Raw genomic sequence first — 18910 nt, 5'->3', positions numbered from 1 at the left:
AATGTCTGCAGCAGCAGACACAGGAAGTACAGCAACACTTCCCTCACATTTCCTCCCCTCTTACGTCCTGGAGGAGGTTTGGACCGTGTTCCAGTGTCTCCTCCTGGTTTAGATTTCTAGTTCAGGGATCATCCCTAGGTAGGCACATTCTTGAAGCCCCTAGCAAAAAACTGTGGAGCCAAGATTCTCCTGCATGAAGTTGTCAGCTCTCTTTGCTACCTTTTTAATGCTAGAGGAGACACCACATGACCAAGGTAACTTAGAAAAGGCAAAATTTAATTTGGAGCTCACATTTCTAAAGGTTTAGGGTCCATGACCATCATGACAGAGAACAAAGCAGCAGGCAGGCAGGCACGGTACTGGGGTTGAGAGTTTACATCTGACTTATAAGCATGAGACACAGAGAGAGTGTGCTAGCTAGGAATGGCAAGGGTCTCTGGAAACCTTAAAGCCCATGGCCAATGACACAACTCATCCAACAACCCCACATCTCCTCGTCGTTTCCAAATGGTCCCACTGAGGACCAAGTAGTCAACATGTGAGCGGATGGAGGCTGAGCTCTGGCCCAAAGAGTTATTTCTTATTATACGTAAGTATACTGTAGCTGTCTTCAGACACACCAGAAGAGGGTGTCTGAAGACAGGTGTGAGCAACCATGTGGTTGCTGGGATTTGAACTCAGGACCTTCAGAAGGGCAGTCAGTGCTCTTATTCACCGAGCCATCTCTCCAGCCACTCTTAGGAAGCTTTTTATTTATTTTTTTGGAGACAGTGTCACCAAGACTGGCCTTGAATTTGAACTCACAGTCTTCTTGCCTCTGTCTCACATGTGCCAACTGTGTAATACCTCACCCAGCTAAATTTTATTTCAGTCTAGTGAGGACTGGGAGATAAAATATATAAAGTGCTTAGATTTAGAGTTTGGGACTGGGAGGAGAATACAATTCCCTCTGAGATCACACCCTTTGAAACTTTCCAGTTCCTTAGAGATGAGAGAGGATATAGCTTTAAAAAAAAAGGAAATAAAAGTCTCTTCCAGGTTGGCCTTGAGGCTCATAATCATTTGGACTGTCTTCCAAGTGCTGAGATTAACAAGTATTCACCAACAAGTCTGCCTCTCAAACTCAATTTGTAAGGATAAACATCATCTTTGCACTTTCTCTTGGCCATGCTGGATAACACACGGTGATAAGAACCACCACAAAAGCAGGCCGACCAAGAGTGTGGAGAACAAGTCTATTTCCATGGAGACGCGACGATCAGAGACCGAGAGCAGAGGGTGACTGCTCTGTGTGGTGTAACAGGAACAAGGCAGCTTTTTCCTCCTCTGGAATCTTCTCCAGTAAATGTCGGGCAAAGGCCTGCTCCATCTGTACAGGAGGAAGTGAGGCGCAGGCCGCAGTGAGCACTGCGGGACAGTCACCACCCTGTAGCCCCTTCCCCTCAGGGACAGTTATTTGACACAAATCAGTGCTGAGGCTGAACTAACCTGCACTGTGATGAGATTCTCTTGGCTATGGCTAGAGCCAGGACTCTCCTCCCAGAAATGTAGGGTTGCTTGGAACTTGGGTGGGGGGCCCTGGCCCTGGAAGTACTGGGCCAAATCTGAAAGAAAAAGGGTCAAGGATTGGAAGGAAGAAGGCAAGGTATGGCTGTCGGTGGTGTATGTCCAGGCACGGTGGTGTACGCCCATAACCCTAGCACTCAGGCTGGGGCAGCGGAATCGCCATGTTTGAAGCAGCCTGATCTACTTAGTGAGGTCCAGGCCAGATGCTGGGAGATCTGGGATGGGGTACCATGGGCACCCAAGGCCAGAGCAGAAGCTGTGGTTTAGAGCTGCAAGGAGGCACTATGTTGCTGTCCCTGCTGCTGTAGGAAAGGCAGTTCACAGCAACAGGCACTCCCACCGGGAGGCTCCCAGTCCTCGGAAGCAACAGCCTTGCCCACCAACCCCTTGGTTGCTTGTGTACTCTCCCAATACTAGGGCACCATGATCCTAGGGTCACCCGCACTGCCCTCCATGTTCCTCTCTGTATTGCTCTGCTCAGATTTACAGGTTGTAACTGGAATCTCATGAGTGGATAGAGGGAAGGGACAGTCTCAGGAGAAGATGCCTACAGTGTGTGCCAAAGGATGAGGAGACGGTCACAAGGCTCCTCGTGAACTCAATTGCACATAGTCACATAACCAGGCTGCTCCCCCAAAACTCATCACGTATGTGCTGAACTCCAGCTGAGCATCTACCATGGCCTTGGCTGGGCAAAGACTGCAGACAGGAACACATGGCCACACAGCATGCACATCACACAATGCAGGGGTCCCATGCAGTGAGGATGTCCTGCTGGGGATGGTAGTGGGGAACCCCCACCTCAGGCCCAGGGGATAACGAGGAAAAGTAGGTGCTGCGGTGCCCGGCTGGGACACCCTTACCTCTACAGAAGTAGGTGGTCTTGAAGAGCTCCACACACTTATTGCTGGGCAGCAGATGAGGACCAGGCCCGGGTGGGGCCTCGGGTGCGTTCCAGGAGATGGGGATGGGGCAAAGGCGCTGAACAAAGAGGCCTCTGGAATTGCTGGCCACCAGGACGCCTCTCTCAAGCTGACTCAGCAGGCGCTGGGTAGGCTCCAGTGGGTCGGGTTTGGGAAACTCCACCTGCTCCATGCTGCTCTCTGAGTCTGAGCGCTCAGCCACGAGCCGACAGTCTAGGCTGTGCACCTGGGTCTTACCCACCACTCGGCCACCATAGATGAAGGTGAGCAGCAGCGAATAGTCTGGGGCCAGAAAAGCACAGCTGCTCTAGGCATGGGAGGAACCCGGAGGCTGCTAAGAAGCCCTCTTCCCATGGGAACCTGAGCACCATGAGACTTTAGAAAAGTGAAGTTCCCTGTAGTCCTGCGTCCTCATTTTATTAATGGGAAAACTGAGGTCCAGAGCAGGAACCCAAAAAAGCTCTGGGAGATAAGGTTGGCTGCAGGGCTGAGGCAGCTCCTTAGAGAAGGTTCCTTTTGTCTCATAATGTGGCTCAGTTGAAAGAATGGTTGCCTACCATGCTTAAAGCCCAGTACTGCATAAGCCCTTAGACCCAGCAAGGTAGGAATTCAAGGTCATCTTTGGCTACACAGTGAGTCTGAGGTCGGTCTGACTTTTATCTATCTATCTATCTATCTATCTATCTATCTATCTATCTATCTATCTATCTATCTATCTATCTGAGACAGGGTTTCTCTGTATAGCCCTGGCTGTCCTGGAACTCATTTTGTAGACCAGGCTGGCCTGGAACTCAGAAATCTGCCTGCCTCTGCCTCCCAAGTGCTGGGATTAAAGGCGTGCGCCACCATGCCCGGCCGGTCTGTCTTTAAAAACAAAAGAAAAAAGAAAGGTGCCCCCCTTCTCCTCTTTTTCTCCCGTCACTCAGGAGTCACGCCCATCAGAGCTTAATGCCCATGGCCTCCCAGTGTACAAGAAGTCCTTACAGACTCAAGTTTTCTGGATGATGATAAAGAAATCAATGTTCTGATGTGGCAGTTCAAGGAACAAAGTACTTAAGGTGTTTCCTGATGGCGAAAAAGCCCTATAAAGTATGATCGGCCACATGGACTGTTCAATTGGTAGAGAGGTTCTTCTAGGATAAGGTAGGTTGTAAGCTCAGCTGGGTAGACAATGCAGGCCAGGTCAGAGGAAGCAGACCCAAGAGGAAGGGAACAAGGAAGGGTCAGAAAGGCCACACACCTGAGTTCAGAGGAAGTTGATGCTCCAGGAACACTGGGTCCTCTCTAATGGTGGCCTCAGTTGTGCCAGCTCCTGGAGGGGAGGCAAAGGCACTGATCACTCAGAGTGGGACTGAAGAGTCCGAGAGAAAATGTGCAATAGATACCGAGGTGGGGGAAACAGCACCATACCCTCCTCTAGCTCAGAGTTGCTGTTGCTGTCGCTCCTGTTGCTGCCATTGCCACCACCGCCTATGTTGCTGCCACTGTCTGAGTGGTTTACAACTCCATTGGTCCTCCCATTTTCCTACAGACACAACAGCTCTTGCTGGCACACCCCACCCTTGGATTATACCATCCTCCCTCTTTCCCTTCCTTCCCGAACAATCACATCATCAAGGGCTCCTGTATGGCAGGGATCAGGTGAGTGTCAACTTCTGGGTGGTACCTTTCCTTACCGTATTTTCTTCCCTCTCAGGTGACACACAACTGATACTTCGCTTGCATGGTGATTTCTGGTTCCGTGGTTGGTCTGTGAAAATGTTGCAGGCAGAAGAAAGTTAGGTCTTCTACAAAGGAGATGGGGGAGTAAGTATCTGAAACAACAAAAAGCTGGGCAGGACTAAAGAGCCCAGGAAGGCCTGGAAGCCCACAGAGGGAGGGCTCTTATCTCTATCCTTGTCAGTCTGCCCCTTCCAGGAGCAGCAAGGGAGCACTCACTAGGGGGGGTTCCTGCTGGCAGTATTCGATATACTTTGTAGGGTTCAGCAACATCCATACGACCTCTCTCAGGAACCTCTTCAAATTCAGAACTCTTGTTGAGGGCACAGCGTAGGCGAGTCTTCCAGACAGCCGGGTGTCCTATGTCCCCATCTTTGTGCTTTTCCTTAAACAGTGCCCAAGCCTAATAAGAGATGTCATGAAGAAAAGAAAGTATTATATAACCCAAATGTCCCTTCAAACGGCTGCCTTGCACAGGCTTTGGGGCCTGAAATCAGATGAGCCTACACTGGGTTTGTATTCTGTTCTTGCGGGTTTGAAATCTTTAGTCATTTTTGACCATGTCTCTCCAAATGACATGGCTGGTTCTACTTTCTTTCCTTTTCTTCTTTTTTCTTTATTTCATTTATGTGAGTACACTGTAACTTGTCTTCAGGCACACCAGAAGAGGGCATCGGATCCCATTATAGATGGTTGTGAGTCACCATGTGGTTGCTGGGAATTGAACTCGGGACCTCTGGAAGAGCAAGCAGCCAGTGCTTTTAACCACTGAGCCATCTCACCAGCCCAGGTTCTACTTTCTAGTATTTCCTTTATCCAAACCCCAAACAGAGAAAAGTGCTTTGGGGTGCCTTCAGGAACTCTCACCTTGAATATGGCAGCATCCTGGTCCTCTCGGAAGTCTTGCTTGCCCGCGTGCTTCCAGGGGATCCGGAACATGGTCTTGTCTGCATCGTCCCAGCACACCCCTGGGAAATGGCCACTCTCCACCTGCTGCACGATCCAGCTCCGCAGCTTTCGGGTGCAGCGTACTTTGCCTGAGGCCATCCTAGGAAGAGGAAGCAAGATATATGAGAACTCCTTTAATTTCGAGACCAGACTTCACTATGTTATTTATCCTGATTGGCCTGGGACTCACTGTATACACCAAACTGGACTTAAACTCAGAGATCCACCTGCCTCTGAAGTGCTGGGATCAAAGATATGTGCCGCCATCGTGCCCTGGGAGAGCCAACAACTTGCTAACCCCTGACCCACTAACCCCTGACCACTGGGACCAGCTTCACGCAGCAGCCCTTCCCTGAAGACCCTTCCATGTTCTTTTCTCTCTAGAAACATTCTCAGAGGTTAAAAACTATTTCTTAAAACTTCTTTTGAAAATTCCACGTTATTACACCCGAAAGGAAACCTCAGACATTTGGTCTTGATAAGCTGAAGTGTTTCAGACATGTATTATTTGGGAAAATTCCCTTAATGACTTGTTCCTTGTAGCAGACTGTTTTAGCTCCCAAGCATCCACAGAGGCAACATTTGCTCCTAAGGCATCTCCCCAGCCTACTGACCTTCTCCTTACCAAACCCCCTCTTTGCTAGAGGGGTAGGTGGGGCGGCAGCTGGGGGCAAGGGCGGAGCTGAAGAAGTGGGCAGGGCCTGAGGCAAGAAAAACAAAGGTCAACTAAGGCCTTTGTAGACCTTCCTCAACAGTTAAGTTGGCAGCCAGTCTGGCTCTGTGATAACAGTCTCTCTCAGGCCACATCTACTTTCGGATTCACAAGCCTCTCTGACTCTCCCTGCAGCTCAGGGTCCTGGGAGCCCTCACCAGCCCCCTCTCATCGCTCCCAGGTGGTCCCCCCAGCAGAGTTGCTCTTACCTGAGCCGCTGAGGAGGTCCCAGGCTCAGCTGGTTCTAGGCTTTTTCTGATCTCTCCTCCCCTTTCTACAGTCCCCACCCTAAGTTTCAGTTCTCCTCCGGGGAGGTGCATTTCCTAGAAACCACGTGGTCTGAGTTGCAGGGCAAGCGGTTACCACCAGAGGGAAGCAGCCTCCGTCAGCAGCACCACCTTGGGCCTGTGGCTGTCAGACTCCTCCTTCCTCCCAGAACCACGCCCCGTGTCTGGTTCCCAGGAAGGTTATCTCCAGATCAGACCCGGAGGCTGATATGTGCTCCCCAACAGTGTCTGCTTGGTATATGTTAGGTTATTCTCACAGAGCAGCCGAAGTCAATGACGGAAAAGAGGACGCTGAGCCCACGCCAGGTGGCTAGATGTGGAGGGTCTCTGTCGTTCTTCCGCGGTGTTTCATGTCTTCCCGGCCAGGAAGGAGTCCAGGGGTGGTAGGATAACGGTAGGCTGCAGGGGGCCCTTCTAACAGGATTCTGTCCCTCTCCCCCCTCCCTTTCCCTAATGCCCCGGGATGCTGAGGCCAGGAAGAAGGACCACCAAGAAGCCTAGGCCATAAGATGCCTCTTTATTGGTGCTGGAACTGCTGCTGAGGCCTGGGTCAGGAAGTCCCATCAGGACCCGGCTCTCTGCTACTACTTTCTTCTGCGGGCAATACTCTGTCCCAAGGGTACCTCTTCTCTCAGCTTCTGCAAAGGACAGAGGATAATGATATTGGAAACCTGCAGTGGAGAAAATAGGCTGTCACAGGTGACTTTTGGAAGGGCAGGGAAAAAGCTGGACATGATAGCTCTACCTGTAACAGCCGGGCCTGGTAAGCAGGCAGATCCTCTCCATCCGCAGGCTGAGGAGCTAAATGTAGGTAGCGGATAGTGGCTGTCTCCAGCTCCTCCACTTCATACAGGGTAGCTGGGTCCAGTGAATGGGCATTGATGAGGCTCACGAGATACTCTTTGTAGTGTGCCCTGGGGAGATGAGAGAGCAGAGTGTTTATTCTTCGTTTGATATTAACCGCATGCGCCCAACACCTTGTTTTTATTGTGTTATGTTGTACGCACCCACTTGCACTCCCTGTCTCGGTGAACATATGCAAGATGGAGGACAACGTGTGAGTTGGTCTTCTCCTTTCACTGTGTGGATTTAGGGGACAGAACTCTGGTCCCCCTACTCGGCACTAAGTACCTTTTCCAACACACAGTTGTCTCACTGGACCACACTGGGATTTTGTTGCTGTTTTGAGACAGTGTTGCTCTGTGCAAATGGCCCTGGCTGTCCTGGACACATTGGGATTCTTATGTGAGCAAAACCATTAGCCCCTCTGCCTGCTGAACTTGCAGGAAGTGTCAGTCAGTCTCTTATGCTGCCTGCCACTACCCATGTGCACACGTGGCCAGGGGACCCCCTCTCTTCCTCCCTCCTACTGTGTGAAGGACTAAATGGCCCCAGAGACCTCAGCTTACTGCCTGGGCAGCCTAGCCCTGTTCCCAATGCCACGCTCCATGTGCTGGCAGGCACTCACTGACATAGGCCGGCATAGCCAGGTGGAGTTTCCTTGCCGCAAGCTTCATCCCTGAACCCACTGGGGACCTCCTTCTGCTCCATCACTCTGCAGCCCCCTAAGAGGAAGGAAGGAATACGTGTTGGAAGGGGGCTCTGAGCCCAGGGCATCCTGCTTGAGCAGGAGCAGCTGGAGACGGTTTCAGAGGCACAATGACTGATGAAGGCACAATGAAGATCTTGCTGCCCTGCTTTTTACAAAAGTGGAATATGGTCCATAATCACACGCTGTGTGTGTGTGTCTGTGTGTGTGTGTATTTATGTAGCTATGACTGGCTCGTCACATGCTTTTAAAACTGTACTCCTGGCTGTTATTTAGCTCCTACACAGCCAACCACCTTTCTACCTAGAAGGCAAGCAGGGTAGGTTAGAGCCTTACTCAACATCTTTTGTGACCGGCACAGAACCTAAAACTGTAGCCTAAAGCCCCAAAACAACCGGCAGGTATCATTAACTACTCAGAGTTAATTAACGAATTAATAGTAGCTCACTATTAGAGCCCATGAGCAGACACTTAAGGGCCAGGTGTTTTAATGATACTTTAGGCAACACGGTTTAGTCATTAGGTGGATATCATCTTCACTTCATCGGCAGAAACAAGCATGGATAGGTTAATGACCATGCAGATGAATGACCCCAGCCCCCAGCCTCCCCAGCCGCTTTACCCATCACCATCCCCACTTTAGAGGCCTGTCTGACACTTACCTCCAGGGGCTGCCCGTGTCCCGGCTGGAGGCTCTGTATTAAACATGACATTATTGTCCTAGGGAGAAGTAGAGACAGGGGCGTCGTTTGCCTCCATCCAGCCACTGTCCCATTTCCCGGCACTCAAATCTTCCCCACCCTTGCCCATCCTCTGCCCACCCAGCCAGGCTGGCCACCTCTGACCTGCAACAGTTTCTGGAGGCGGGCAGCAGTCCAATCCCGTAGGTAGAAGAGGCAGTCTCGAGGGTGGTGGCCATGCAGGGACTTTTTCACCTTGCAGTTAGGGTCTGGACATTTCTGGTAAAAATCCAGATAGGAGAAAGAAATTGGAAACTGTTGGGGTTCTGGACTCTCAAAAAAACCCCGTGCAAGGGGGCATGGGCGTGAGAGGAGAGCGAGACAGAACAAGTCTGGAGCAAGCAGAGGGGGGGAAGAGGCCAGAGAGACGTTCCCCATTCTACTGACCTCTGTCCCCTCCCTGGCTCCCGCCCCTCAAGCCCCACAGCAGCCTCCCACACCTTCCCTTCCCCCTCTTTCTGAACTCACGTTCTTGGCGTAAAAGGCGTTATAGCAGCCGCTGCAGAACTGGTGTCGACACTGCGTGCAGTGGAAGTGCATGCAGCCTCCCCGGGCCAGTGCATACGAGAACTTGCATTTAGGACAGTCTGTGAAGTGAGGGCAGCAGCTCAGGGTGAGGGCATTGCCTCAACACCCAGGCCTTCCAGCAGGGAGCTACTGCCGATCAGACCACTCAGCAGAGGCTAAGTGGGGTGGCCTTACCAATGCCGTTTTCCTGCAGGTACATGGCCAGGCCTTGAGCCTGGTACTCTGGGTCATTGGTGCGTTTCCAGTTCTGGAAATCCTCACAACTCCGTCCTCTATGCTGCTCCTCCCACTGCAAAGAGGAGGGAAGGAGGCTAATACGGAAGCTCCGCCCCATGCCCTGGTCTGCCTTTCTGCCACACTACTACAGTCAGCCACAAACCTCAGTTGTTCCTTTCCAAACCTAACCTCTCTGTGCCCACTGCTACACTTCACTCCAGGTAACTGCTGAATCCTCCTTCCAATACAGCCTGCTCACTCTACCCGACTCTCCACTTTCCAAGTAGGTATCCGGGAGCGTCCTTGGTGCTATTAACATGCTATTAACCCTGAGGTCCAGGGGTAGAACTACAGGTCTCGTTCTGTTATGTTCTGTGATACAGATCCAAGGTTTCTAGTATCAAGCCAACCTTTCCAAAGACAAATGATTGGTGTCACTCTTTGTGCTTAAGTCTCAAAATAAAAGCCACACACCCGTGTCACTTGGCCTCAAGGGCTGCCCTCTGGTGGATCCAACTAACTCTAGTATATAGCCTCTTGGTCTCAGGAACCTAGCTGCTCCCAGCTCAGCTTCTAGTCATTTCCTGGCAGAACTTCTGCCTGTGTGGGATTATGTCCACTCTTCTCGCCTCTCTTCCTCCAAATCCTTCTCCAAGCCTGACTCGTCACCTAGGAATCTCTGTGTTCTCTGTGTGTGTGTGTGTGTGTGAGTGTGCACCTGTACATGTATGTGTTTGGAGGCCAGGGTATAATACTTTGGATCACCTCTTTTTGAGACTGGCTAGCATGTCCAGGGATCCACCAATCAATACAACCCCTCAGTGCTGGAATTACCAGTGTATTCCACCACAGTTGGCTTTAAACTTCTCTTTTCTTTTCTTTTTTCTTTTCTTTTTTTCTTTCTTTCTTTCTTTCTTTCTTTCTCTCTCTCTCTCTCTCTCTCTCTCTCTCTCTCCCTCCCTCCCTCCTTCCCTCCCTCCCTCCCTCTCCCTCCCTCCCTCCCTCTCTCTCTCTCTCTCTCTCTCTCTCTTTCTTTCTTTCTTTCTTAGTGGGGGTGGGGTGGGGGTGGGGCTTAAGACAGGGTTTCTCTGTGTAGCCCTGGCTGGCCTGGAACTTGCTCTGTAGACTAGGCTGTCCTGGAACTCACAGAGATCTGCCTGCCTGTGCCCCGCAAGTGCTGGGACTAAAGGTACATGCCGTCACTACCCAGATTAAATTTGTATTTTAAAATTAATTAATTTTAGCCAAGCAGTAGTGGTGCATGCTTTTCCCAAGGTCCCAGCACTTGGGAAGCAGAGGCAGGCAGATCTGAGTTTGAGGCCAGCCTGGTCTACAGAATTAAGTTTCAGGACAGCCAGGGCTACACAGAGAAACAGTGTCTTGAAAAATAAGTCAGTTCTCTCCTTTTACTACGCGGGTCCTGGGAAAAGAACTCAGGGTACCAGGCCTGGTGATGAAGCTTTAATCCACATCCATTGAGCCAGCTCACTAGCTCTAACCCAGCTTTCAAGACCTCATTTACTTAATGTGTATGGGTGTTTTGCCTGCATGTCTGTTCACCGAATGTGTGCTCATGCCCGAGAAGACCAGAAGAGGATGTGAGATGCCCTGGAACTGGAGTTACACCCAGATGTGAGATGCCATGTGCATGCTGGGAACTGAGCCCAGGTCCTCCAGAAGAGCAGCCAGGCCTCTTAATTCCTGACCCTCTCTCCAGCCGTGACCCATCTGTATGCATGAACAGTTTCTGGGGACTGCACTCAGGTCCTCGTGGCTGCATCTAGCACTTGACTGACTGCATTATCTCCCTAGGTCCCTAGTCAGCCCTTGACGCTTAAAAGAGCATGACTGTTCTGTCTGCCAATATTCTCCCTGAGCCTAATACAGTACCTGGCAACAGCTTAGTCAACACTTCTGAAAGGATGAGTGTGGCTCACCTGGCGCTTGCAGCGCACACAGAAGGTCTGGTGACACTGGGGACACGTCGCCTCCAGCTGTTCGCGTTCATAGATGAAGCCAAAGGAACACTGAGAGTATAAGAGCATAGGAGCCATTCAAGACCTGACCCGGTAACACCCCCTACCCTTGGATCTTCAGTTCACTCTGTTTGTCAGGTTTACCTGGGCACACCACAAGAACTTGGGGTCTCGCATGAGCACAGCCTCGGTCAGCTTCTTGTGAAACAGGGCATATGCATCGGGGTCTAGGCTCTCTCTGAGCTGGGGACAAGATGCAGAGGTGGTGATAGATGGGTAGGTAAAACCGATTCAAAGCCTAGACCACTTACACCATAGCGCTCTGGCGGTAGTACCTGAATGTCAAGGGTGGAGAAGTAGCTGAGTAACTGCGCGTCATCAGTGAGGTCAGGGCGGCCACAGGCAGGGCACACCATGTCTGTGATGTGCTTCTCCTTCAGGGCAATGGTGAAGTGTTGGCGGAAGCATTCAGGGCATATGGTGCATTCACAGGAGATCAGGGCCTGCATCTATGGTGGGAGTTGGGGGGGGAAGAGGGAAAGGGGAATCTGCTGTCAGCCCTGGGATGGGTCAGTAATCTACATGATACACAATAATAACACGATTCCGGGATACACTGGAAAACCAAGGTCTAATTAAGTGGGGAAGGAGAGCAAACTCCAGTGCCTAGAGATCCCAGGCAGGTAAGACACACATCTAAAGACAGCTGGACAGAGGGCAGCTGGCAATGGAGAGCTAAAGAAAAGCAACATGTCTCCAAAGGCATTTATATTTATTCAAAAGTGAAAGGCAATTACATACATGTACAATACATGTATACACACACACACACACACACACTCAAAACCAAAACCTCAAAACCACATGGAGTCAGACTGAGAGAGACTGTATTTACCTGAAGAATTGCCACCTTTGACCTAGATTAAGTGGAGCCCAGAATATAATAAAGACCTGTTTCTTCTATCACCTAGATATTGTGATAACCAAGGTTACGATGCTGGTTATAAAGCAGGCAGGAAGGCATTTAACCCCCAGTGTTTTGCCACATAACGCCACATGCCTGTAATCCCAGCACTGGGAACACGGAGGCAAGAGGACCAGCTCATCTGAGATCATCGTTTACCAAATAGCTGTGATTTCAGTTCCAAGAGATTTGGAATCTTTTGACCTCCATGGGCACCCACATACACATGACACAAACAAAAGCACAAACATACAATAAAAAATCTTAAAAAATTGCTACTTTCTATTGGTGTGATTGTTGTTGTTATATTTTCAAATAACATTTCCCTTTTAGAGATACTTATAGATATACTTATTGATATACTTATAGATAAATGTGTGTGATAATTGAGATTTACTACAAAATAACCCTATGCATATACAAATGCATATACATATGCATATACAGACAACAGCGTCAGAGAGGAGCAGCAGGCTTACTGTATGACTTTTTAAATCTATTGTATGTTTGCTACAGTTTAGATCATCTTTTAACTTTTTTGTTTGTTTGTTTGATGTTTGTTTGTTTGTTTTTTTTTTTTTTGAGACAGGGTTTCTCTGTATAGCCCTGACTGTCCTGGAACTCACTCTATAGACCAGGCTGGCCTCAAACTCAGAAATCTGCCTGCCTCTGCCTCCCAAGTCCTGGGATTAAAGGTGTGCGCCAACACGCCCACCTTAACTTTTTTTTATCTCCCTTTCTTCCTGGCCACAAGCTTAGCACTTTTGCTGGCACATATCCTACCTGATGTGACAGCAAAGGCCCAAAACAGCAAAACCAACAGATGAGAAAACTAAAACTTCAAAAACGGCACGCCAAAATAAACCTTTTCTCTTCGTAAGCTGGGTAATACAATGCCTGAAGGTCTCACCACTTCTCAAATGGGGGCTCCTGTTCCTCATCAGAAGGCTTCAGAGGTGTATGGACAACAGAAGCCAAGGCCATCCAGGCTGAGGTAGCTGCCCAGCAGGAGCCGTCATTCTAAGCCCAGGGGCACGAGGTAGGCAGAGGCTTACCCGGTTTCGGGGAAGGGCCCACCCGCACACAGCACATTCCTGGGCAAGCAGTCGGCGCAGAAAGGCCCGGTCCTGGCTGTGCCTCACAGCCTCCACCACGTCCAACAACTCATAGTTCCTGGGTGTCTCCTGCAGCAGCGCCAGCGCCAGCTCTGCTCGGCCCCAGCTGGGGAGTGTGTAGACCGCCAGAAGGCGTCTGACCAGGCTCTGCAATATGATTCAGGAGGAGACACAGTGGCGGTCAGACAGACCCTCCAGGATCTTCTCCACCCCCCCAAATTTTCTCTTGTTCCTTTAAGTTTGATACTAGGGTCTTGTCTACTCCCAGTACCTGTCTGTCCAGCCCATCCCAGCAGGGAGTGGGTTCAGGGTCTCTGTCCCATAGGCGCTGATGGAAGGGCTCCAGGCACTGGCGCTGTAACTCAGTCAGGGCCCGTGCCACGTCACCCCCATGCTGGAACAATGCCTGTAGTGACCCTTCCTTAGGCCCAAAGCCCAGGGACTGCAGCTCCTGCACCTGCATTTCAAAACAGCGAGAAAATGTAAAGCCAGCAAGAGAGATTCTGATGTGCTCACCCTGTGCCACCCCCAGCATAATGGTACCTTCCTCCTCCTGGCCCTCACACACTCTTCTACAGCCTCATCCAGGTTGCCATGACGATCAAGCCAGGCTTTCCGGGCTTCCTGACAGGAAAAGGCCCCGAGCTCTGGATCCTGTTGTCCAGCAAGCTCAGCTACCATCTCCAGGACGTAGGACAGCTCTGAACGCAACCACTGGAGGGGCACCTCTGTGCCTGAGTATTGGAGAGCTGAGAAGACCTCTTCTGGACTGGCCCCCGCAGTTTCTCCTTCCTGAAGAACAGACAACAGCAGAGGCACATCAAGAAAGGAACTCTACTCATTCTCAGCCTGACCAACAGTGGCTCAGCCAGGAATACTGATCGCGTGACCAGCGCACAGCATGCTACCTGCCCTAAGCTTTCAAAGTGAGGCAGCTACAGCTAGCATCCTGGTATCAGAACGTTAATTAACCATCTACAGCATCTTCTTTCCCCGACAGCTCAGCCCCATCTCATTCCAGGCCCAGTTATCACCTGGATCATGCTCACGAGCTGGAGACCTTCCTTCCGCATCTTATCTTGGCGTTGTTTCTCTGGGTCTCCACAGGAAGCAGGCAGGGAGGAACTGAGGTGTTGTGAGGACCCTGGCTTTGGGCGCCCCTTTTCCAAAGAGCTGGGATAGGGCTGGATGGCAGGCTGTGTAGGAATGGGGTCTCGGGTTCGGTTGCACATGGCACACACCCAGACAGGGCCTGAATTGCAGAAGGTACAATGGTCACAGTACCACACCTGAGGCTGGGCAGCGGAGAGCAAAGGATCCTCCTGCTGGAAAGGGAGAGAGAAGAATTATCGTACTGACTGCGTAACGAGGCGTCATGACAGAGATACAAGGGAAATACTAGGGGAACCAAAAGAAGACAGAATGTGAATTCAGAGAATAACTTGAGGTTAACAGGTACAAATGGAGAGCTGGGAAGGCCAGGAACAGGTTACCTTAAGGGACTGTTGGCAAACACCAGCATCATGGGAATCCACCACCAAGCTGGGAGGCTGGGCCAGCCGAGGTCGCTCACATATGGCACATAGCACAGCTGCTGCCTCATTCTCAAAGGTACAGCTCTGGCAGGCCCACTGATCCCGTGCAGGCTCAGGTTCTAGGGCCCCGGTTCCATGGGAACCCTCTATTCCCGGCACCTTGCAGCCTTTGGGCTGACTACAGACTGCACAGAACATTGCCCAAGGCTCATTTAGTGTGGCACAGGTAAGACAATGCCAGGGCAGACAGGCATTTGCAGGGTCAGGGGAAGAAAGAGAGCTATCTCCCAGGGCCAAGGAGGAGGAGGGGGGCCGTGGTTGGGACGAGGCAGGTAAACTGTAATAGAAAAGCAGACGTGGCCAGCTGAGGTAGAAGTTAGTACCCGAGTCCCCGCACCCCTGCCTCTCCCATTGCATAGATTATGACATAGGGCTCTGGCCTTTCTGATTGCTGTTCTGTCTGGAACACTCTCATCCCCATATACGAGTCAATAATTAAATGATGAATTATTGACAACTTCTTCCAGGAAGCAATCTCTTAACATCATGCTAGATGTTTAAAATTCTGATCCTTCAGACAAAACTGTACCCATCTACTTCCAACTTGTGTATCATAACACTCTGTCTTATTGTGGCTGCTACTTGCTTAGTGTTTATGTCTATAACTTCCTAGGGGGGCTGTTCTCTATAAGACACCCTTCAATAGAGAACCTGGTACATAATAGATACTCAAGTAATCTTCAACTTCCTTCTTAATTTCACTCTCCCCAAGAAGAGAAAGCCTCTCACCTAGAGCTCAGGCTGGCAGTCTGGTGGGACCCAGGCAGGGCTTGGCGAAGGTGATGTGCACGGGACGGATGCCCGTGGAACAAAATGTCACAAGCTGGGCACGAGACTTGGTTACAGGCTGGACAGTGCAGTGTGCCTGGGGCAGAACCACAGAGGAAGCAGGGACCAGGAGTGGAGCCTGGAAAAATGAAACCAAAAGTGTAAAACTTAACAAGCATATAGACTCAGCCAAGATATGGAGTCATGGACCTATCAGCGAGCAAATGAAGACGTTTACAGGTAAAGGTAACTTTGTAATAACACGCACTCTGGAGCATTAGTTACAAAGAACAAAATCTCGTTATAGAAAGGAAAATGGACAAAACTGGAAGATACCATATTGAGCAAGACAAGCCAAACACAGAACAAGACAAGCATCACCTTTATTCCCGCCTCACCATAATGTAGCCCTGGCTGGTTGGCTTGCAAATGACTGTAGACCAGACAAGCCTCAAACTCACAGATCCATCTGCCTCTGCCTCCCCAGGACTAAGACTAAAGATTAAAGGTGTGAGCTACCTACCATGTCAGGTCGGTCTCTCTCTCTCTCTCTCTCCACCCCACTCCCTCTCTAAGTTATTTACTTTTTATTTTGTATGACACATGTGTCATAGAATTCAAATGAGGGCCAGATCCCTTAGCACTGGACTTAAGAATGGCTGTGAACTACCAAGTGGATGCTGGGAATTGAACTTATGTCCTGTGCAAAAGCAAGAGGTGCTCTGAACCACTGAGCCGTCTCTTCAACCCCCCAGAGTAGCCTTCTTAAAAAGACCAGGCTACTTAGTTGGAGAGATGGCTAAGCAGTTAAGATCAAGTACTGCTCTTGCAGCTTCATTCCCAGCACTTGTGTTGGGCAGCTCAACATGGTCTGTAATGCCAGCTGCAGAGGGATCGGTTCTGGCTTCCGTGGCACCTGTGCCTACATGCACATATCTACCCACCCACCTCCCACTACTAAAAAGTAATATTAAAGGAGGAAAGACCAGGCTACGCTTAAAATTTTGTTATGGGTTAGGGGAAGTCACAAAACAGTCTTTACAACATCTGGACCCATGGTGTGTGGGGGGGAAGAGGGGCTTTCATCTCTTGAAATAAAATACAAATACAGAGCTGGAAAGATGGCTCAGTGGTTAAGAGCACGGGCTGCTCCACCAGAGGTCCTGAGTTCAAATCCCAGCACCCACATGGTGGCTCACAACCACCTGTAATGGGATCTGATGCTCTCTTCTGTCACACTGGCATATGTGCGAATACAATGCTCATATACATAAATAAATAAATCTTAAAAAACAAAACAAATACAAGAGGAAAGAAAATCCTACATCTGCACCAACTCAGTCTAATATTTTTCTCCCTTAAAGAAGCATACAATACCTGGGGCAGAGGGGCGGGGGCCAGGAACAATCTCCCTCAGAAGGGGGTGAAACTCTGAAAGCTGCAGCATCTGAGAAAGCAAGCAGAGCGTGGGCAAAGTGCTGGGGGCACAGAATCCCATAAACTCAGTCCCGTCCCGTCCCCCCCCCCCCCGTGTTCCATGAACAACACCCTTCCTGCCTTCCTTACACCATCTTCAACGCTCTCTCTTAGCAGCTGGTCCAGTGCATTCTGTCTGGGATGAGTATTCTGCAAACAAGATGATGAAAAGAATTCCCACCTTGAACAACGTTCTCCCTGTAAGCCCTGATCTCCTAACATTCCAGAGGGAGAAAGTGTAGCAGAAGCTTCCAGGCTGCTGCAGCAACAGAATTTCCCTGCACGGGGGTGGGGGTGTCTCAACGTGCCTTGGGGCTCCCAGTCTAGTACTTAAAAACCTTAGAATCAGAAGGTCATCTCACCTGCAACAGCAAACTGAGCTCCGTGCGAAGCAGCAGTACTTCTAGTGTGACGACGGCAACCTGGTATTCATCTGGTTCCTCCTGCCCTTCGGGGAAACTCAATCCATCTGGGCGCTCCTCAGTATAGCCATACAACCGTAGTACATCCCGGCCACCCTGGCACACATTCAGGACCCGGTCACCATCTAACAGACCTCCTAGGCAATAGAGCTGGTCCCCCACTCAGCACACCCTCAAGCCCTTCTGGTCAACCCCAAGCACAGGTCTAGTCCCCTTCTCCGATAAGGTCCAAGGGTTTCACCTGCACAGCATCCACCGTGCTGCGAAAGACAGGGTTATTAAACTTCACTGAGCGCCAATACCGGGGCCGCTGCGGGCTGAGGAGGTTGCGACCATATTTTTCCAGGATGTTCAGGGCCGTGGATAAGGTGTTGAGGTAGTTTCGAGGCTGGGAGCATTCAGAAAAGCAGAGTCGTGAGCCTAGCCCACCTGGCCTCTGAGCCTAGGTCCCCTTCCATGGAGCGCCGGGCGGGCTTGACCTCACCTCCCCATGAGCGTTGCAGCGGACCAAGCGTCCGGCGTCCAGCTGCAGGTAGCGGGCGGCTGGTGGCAGAGAGGTGGCCAGAAGCGGCATGAGCTGCTCCAGGGGGAAAACCTGCGCAGAATCCCATCTCAGGGCGCTCGCCAGCTCCTCGCGGGCCGCCAGGAAGCCTCGCTCCTCGTCTCCTGGCATCCTGAGACTGGAGACAGGCTCAGCTTCACTGCCTTCCAGGGGCCGGCGCAGGTGCGCGCGGCGCCACAGCAGCCCGGGTCACTTAAGCCACCGCCCCGCTCAGCCCCAGCCACAGCCAGGGTTACCGGGAACAGGAAGTCCTGGCAGAGAGGGCGGGACTGTGGGCCACTTTAGAGGAAAAGGAGGGTTCAGAGTGACGGAAAAGCTGAGATCAGGAAGGGTGGCCAGGTCGCCGCCAATGAAGAAGCCGCGGCCCCGGCTCCTCCCATAACGCGACGGAACCTTTTCCCTCCGAATCAGGCTCTCTTCTTCGCCTTCCCTAAAACTATCCCGCCCCTTCCGGAGGGACCCACCTCCCATGCGAGGGGTTAATTGTGCCCAGAGCTTTGCATAGTGTTGGTTCTGTTCCATTCCCCAGCGGGGAAGCCCCACCTTTTCGGGGACCGGCTCTGGCTGCCCTTAGCCCGGCTCAGGCGGGCTCCTCCCTTCTCTAGTCTGTCCTGAAGGGAAGGCAGTCCCGCTCATCCTGCTCCCTTCCATCCTGCCAGGCTTTCCTCCTTCTTATCCTTCCTACTCTCTCGGATCCTACTTGGTCCCCTCCTCAGTCTAGCGTCATGGAACCCCACCTCTGGGTACCCACTTTCCTATTGTCCCACCCTCTCTCAGTCCAGTACTTCCCCTGGACGGTCCATGCTATAAGCTCCGCCCTTCTCGAGAGGCCGCCTCTGTTTGA

The 18910-nt window shown here is 51.1% G+C and overlaps 2 protein-coding genes across 5 annotated transcripts; both read right to left on the bottom strand.

Moving 5' to 3' along the window:
* Positions 1-255: 255 nt before the first annotated feature.
* Positions 256-6173, bottom strand: Irf9 (interferon regulatory factor 9). 3 transcript variants are annotated; one of them, XM_021181413.3, is made up of 10 exons: positions 6078-6129; positions 5771-5857; positions 5076-5256; positions 4428-4611; positions 4166-4239; positions 3900-4014; positions 3730-3801; positions 2430-2771; positions 1489-1604; positions 256-1369 (listed from the first exon to the last, which is right to left on the bottom strand). In XM_021181413.3, exons 3-10 carry the CDS (start codon positions 5253-5255, stop codon positions 1259-1261), a joined length of 1194 nt encoding a protein of 397 aa, XP_021037072.2. In that variant the 5' UTR covers position 5256; positions 5771-5857; positions 6078-6129; the 3' UTR covers positions 256-1258. The 3 variants fall into 3 exon arrangements, with proteins under 3 accessions (XP_021037072.2, XP_085684786.1, XP_085684785.1); XM_085828660.1 differs by lacking the exon at positions 5771-5857 and having other exon boundaries at positions 6078-6173; XM_085828659.1 differs by lacking the exons at positions 5771-5857; positions 6078-6129 and adding an exon at positions 5347-5764.
* Positions 6174-6650: 477 nt separating this feature from the next.
* On the bottom strand, positions 6651-18804 carry Rnf31 (ring finger protein 31). 2 transcript variants are annotated; one of them, XM_021181412.3, is made up of 21 exons: positions 17989-18804; positions 17746-17892; positions 17445-17600; positions 17173-17232; positions 16984-17053; positions 15568-15745; positions 14737-15115; positions 14278-14565; positions 13787-14035; positions 13515-13700; positions 13184-13390; positions 11500-11673; positions 11309-11407; positions 11126-11215; positions 9147-9261; positions 8913-9031; positions 8550-8663; positions 8367-8424; positions 7624-7720; positions 6901-7069; positions 6651-6793 (listed from the first exon to the last, which is right to left on the bottom strand). In XM_021181412.3, exons 1-21 carry the CDS (start codon positions 18175-18177, stop codon positions 6740-6742), a joined length of 3198 nt encoding a protein of 1065 aa, XP_021037071.1. In that variant the 5' UTR covers positions 18178-18804; the 3' UTR covers positions 6651-6739. The 2 variants fall into 2 exon arrangements, with proteins under 2 accessions (XP_021037071.1, XP_021037070.1); XM_021181411.3 differs by having other exon boundaries at positions 14278-14568; positions 17989-18803.
* Between the last annotated feature and the right edge of the window lie 106 nt (positions 18805-18910).

Source organism: Mus caroli, unplaced genomic scaffold (genome assembly GCF_978045245.1).
Source record: "Mus caroli unplaced genomic scaffold, Mus_caroli_1 scaffold_12, whole genome shotgun sequence".
Classification (NCBI taxonomy): Eukaryota; Metazoa; Chordata; class Mammalia; order Rodentia; family Muridae; genus Mus; species Mus caroli.
This window is presented reverse-complemented; position numbering and strand designations above follow the sequence as displayed.

Excerpts from the sequence above, each read along its gene's own strand:
- Rnf31 (XM_021181411.3), bottom strand. The coding sequence starts at position 18,177 with ATGCCAGGAGACGAGGAGCGAGGCTTCCTGGCGGCCCGCGAGGAGCTG. Across the intron at positions 17,893-17,988 it reads GCTGCAACGCTCATGGGGAG|CCTCGAAACTACCTCAACAC; the intron begins GTGAGGTCAAGC and ends GAATGCTCCCAG. Across the intron at positions 14,036-14,277 it reads AGCTCGTGAGCATGATCCAG|GAAGGAGAAACTGCGGGGGC; the intron begins GTGATAACTGGG and ends TCTGTTCTTCAG.
- Irf9 (XM_085828659.1), bottom strand. The coding sequence starts at position 5,546 with ATGTTTCTAGAGAGAAAAGAACATGGAAGGGTCTTCAGGGAAGGGCTG. Across the intron at positions 4,612-5,075 it reads AGGATGCTGCCATATTCAAG|GCTTGGGCACTGTTTAAGGA; the intron begins GTGAGAGTTCCT and ends ATCTCTTATTAG. Across the intron at positions 2,772-3,729 it reads TCAACTTCCTCTGAACTCAG|ACTATTCGCTGCTGCTCACC; the intron begins GTGTGTGGCCTT and ends TTCTGGCCCCAG.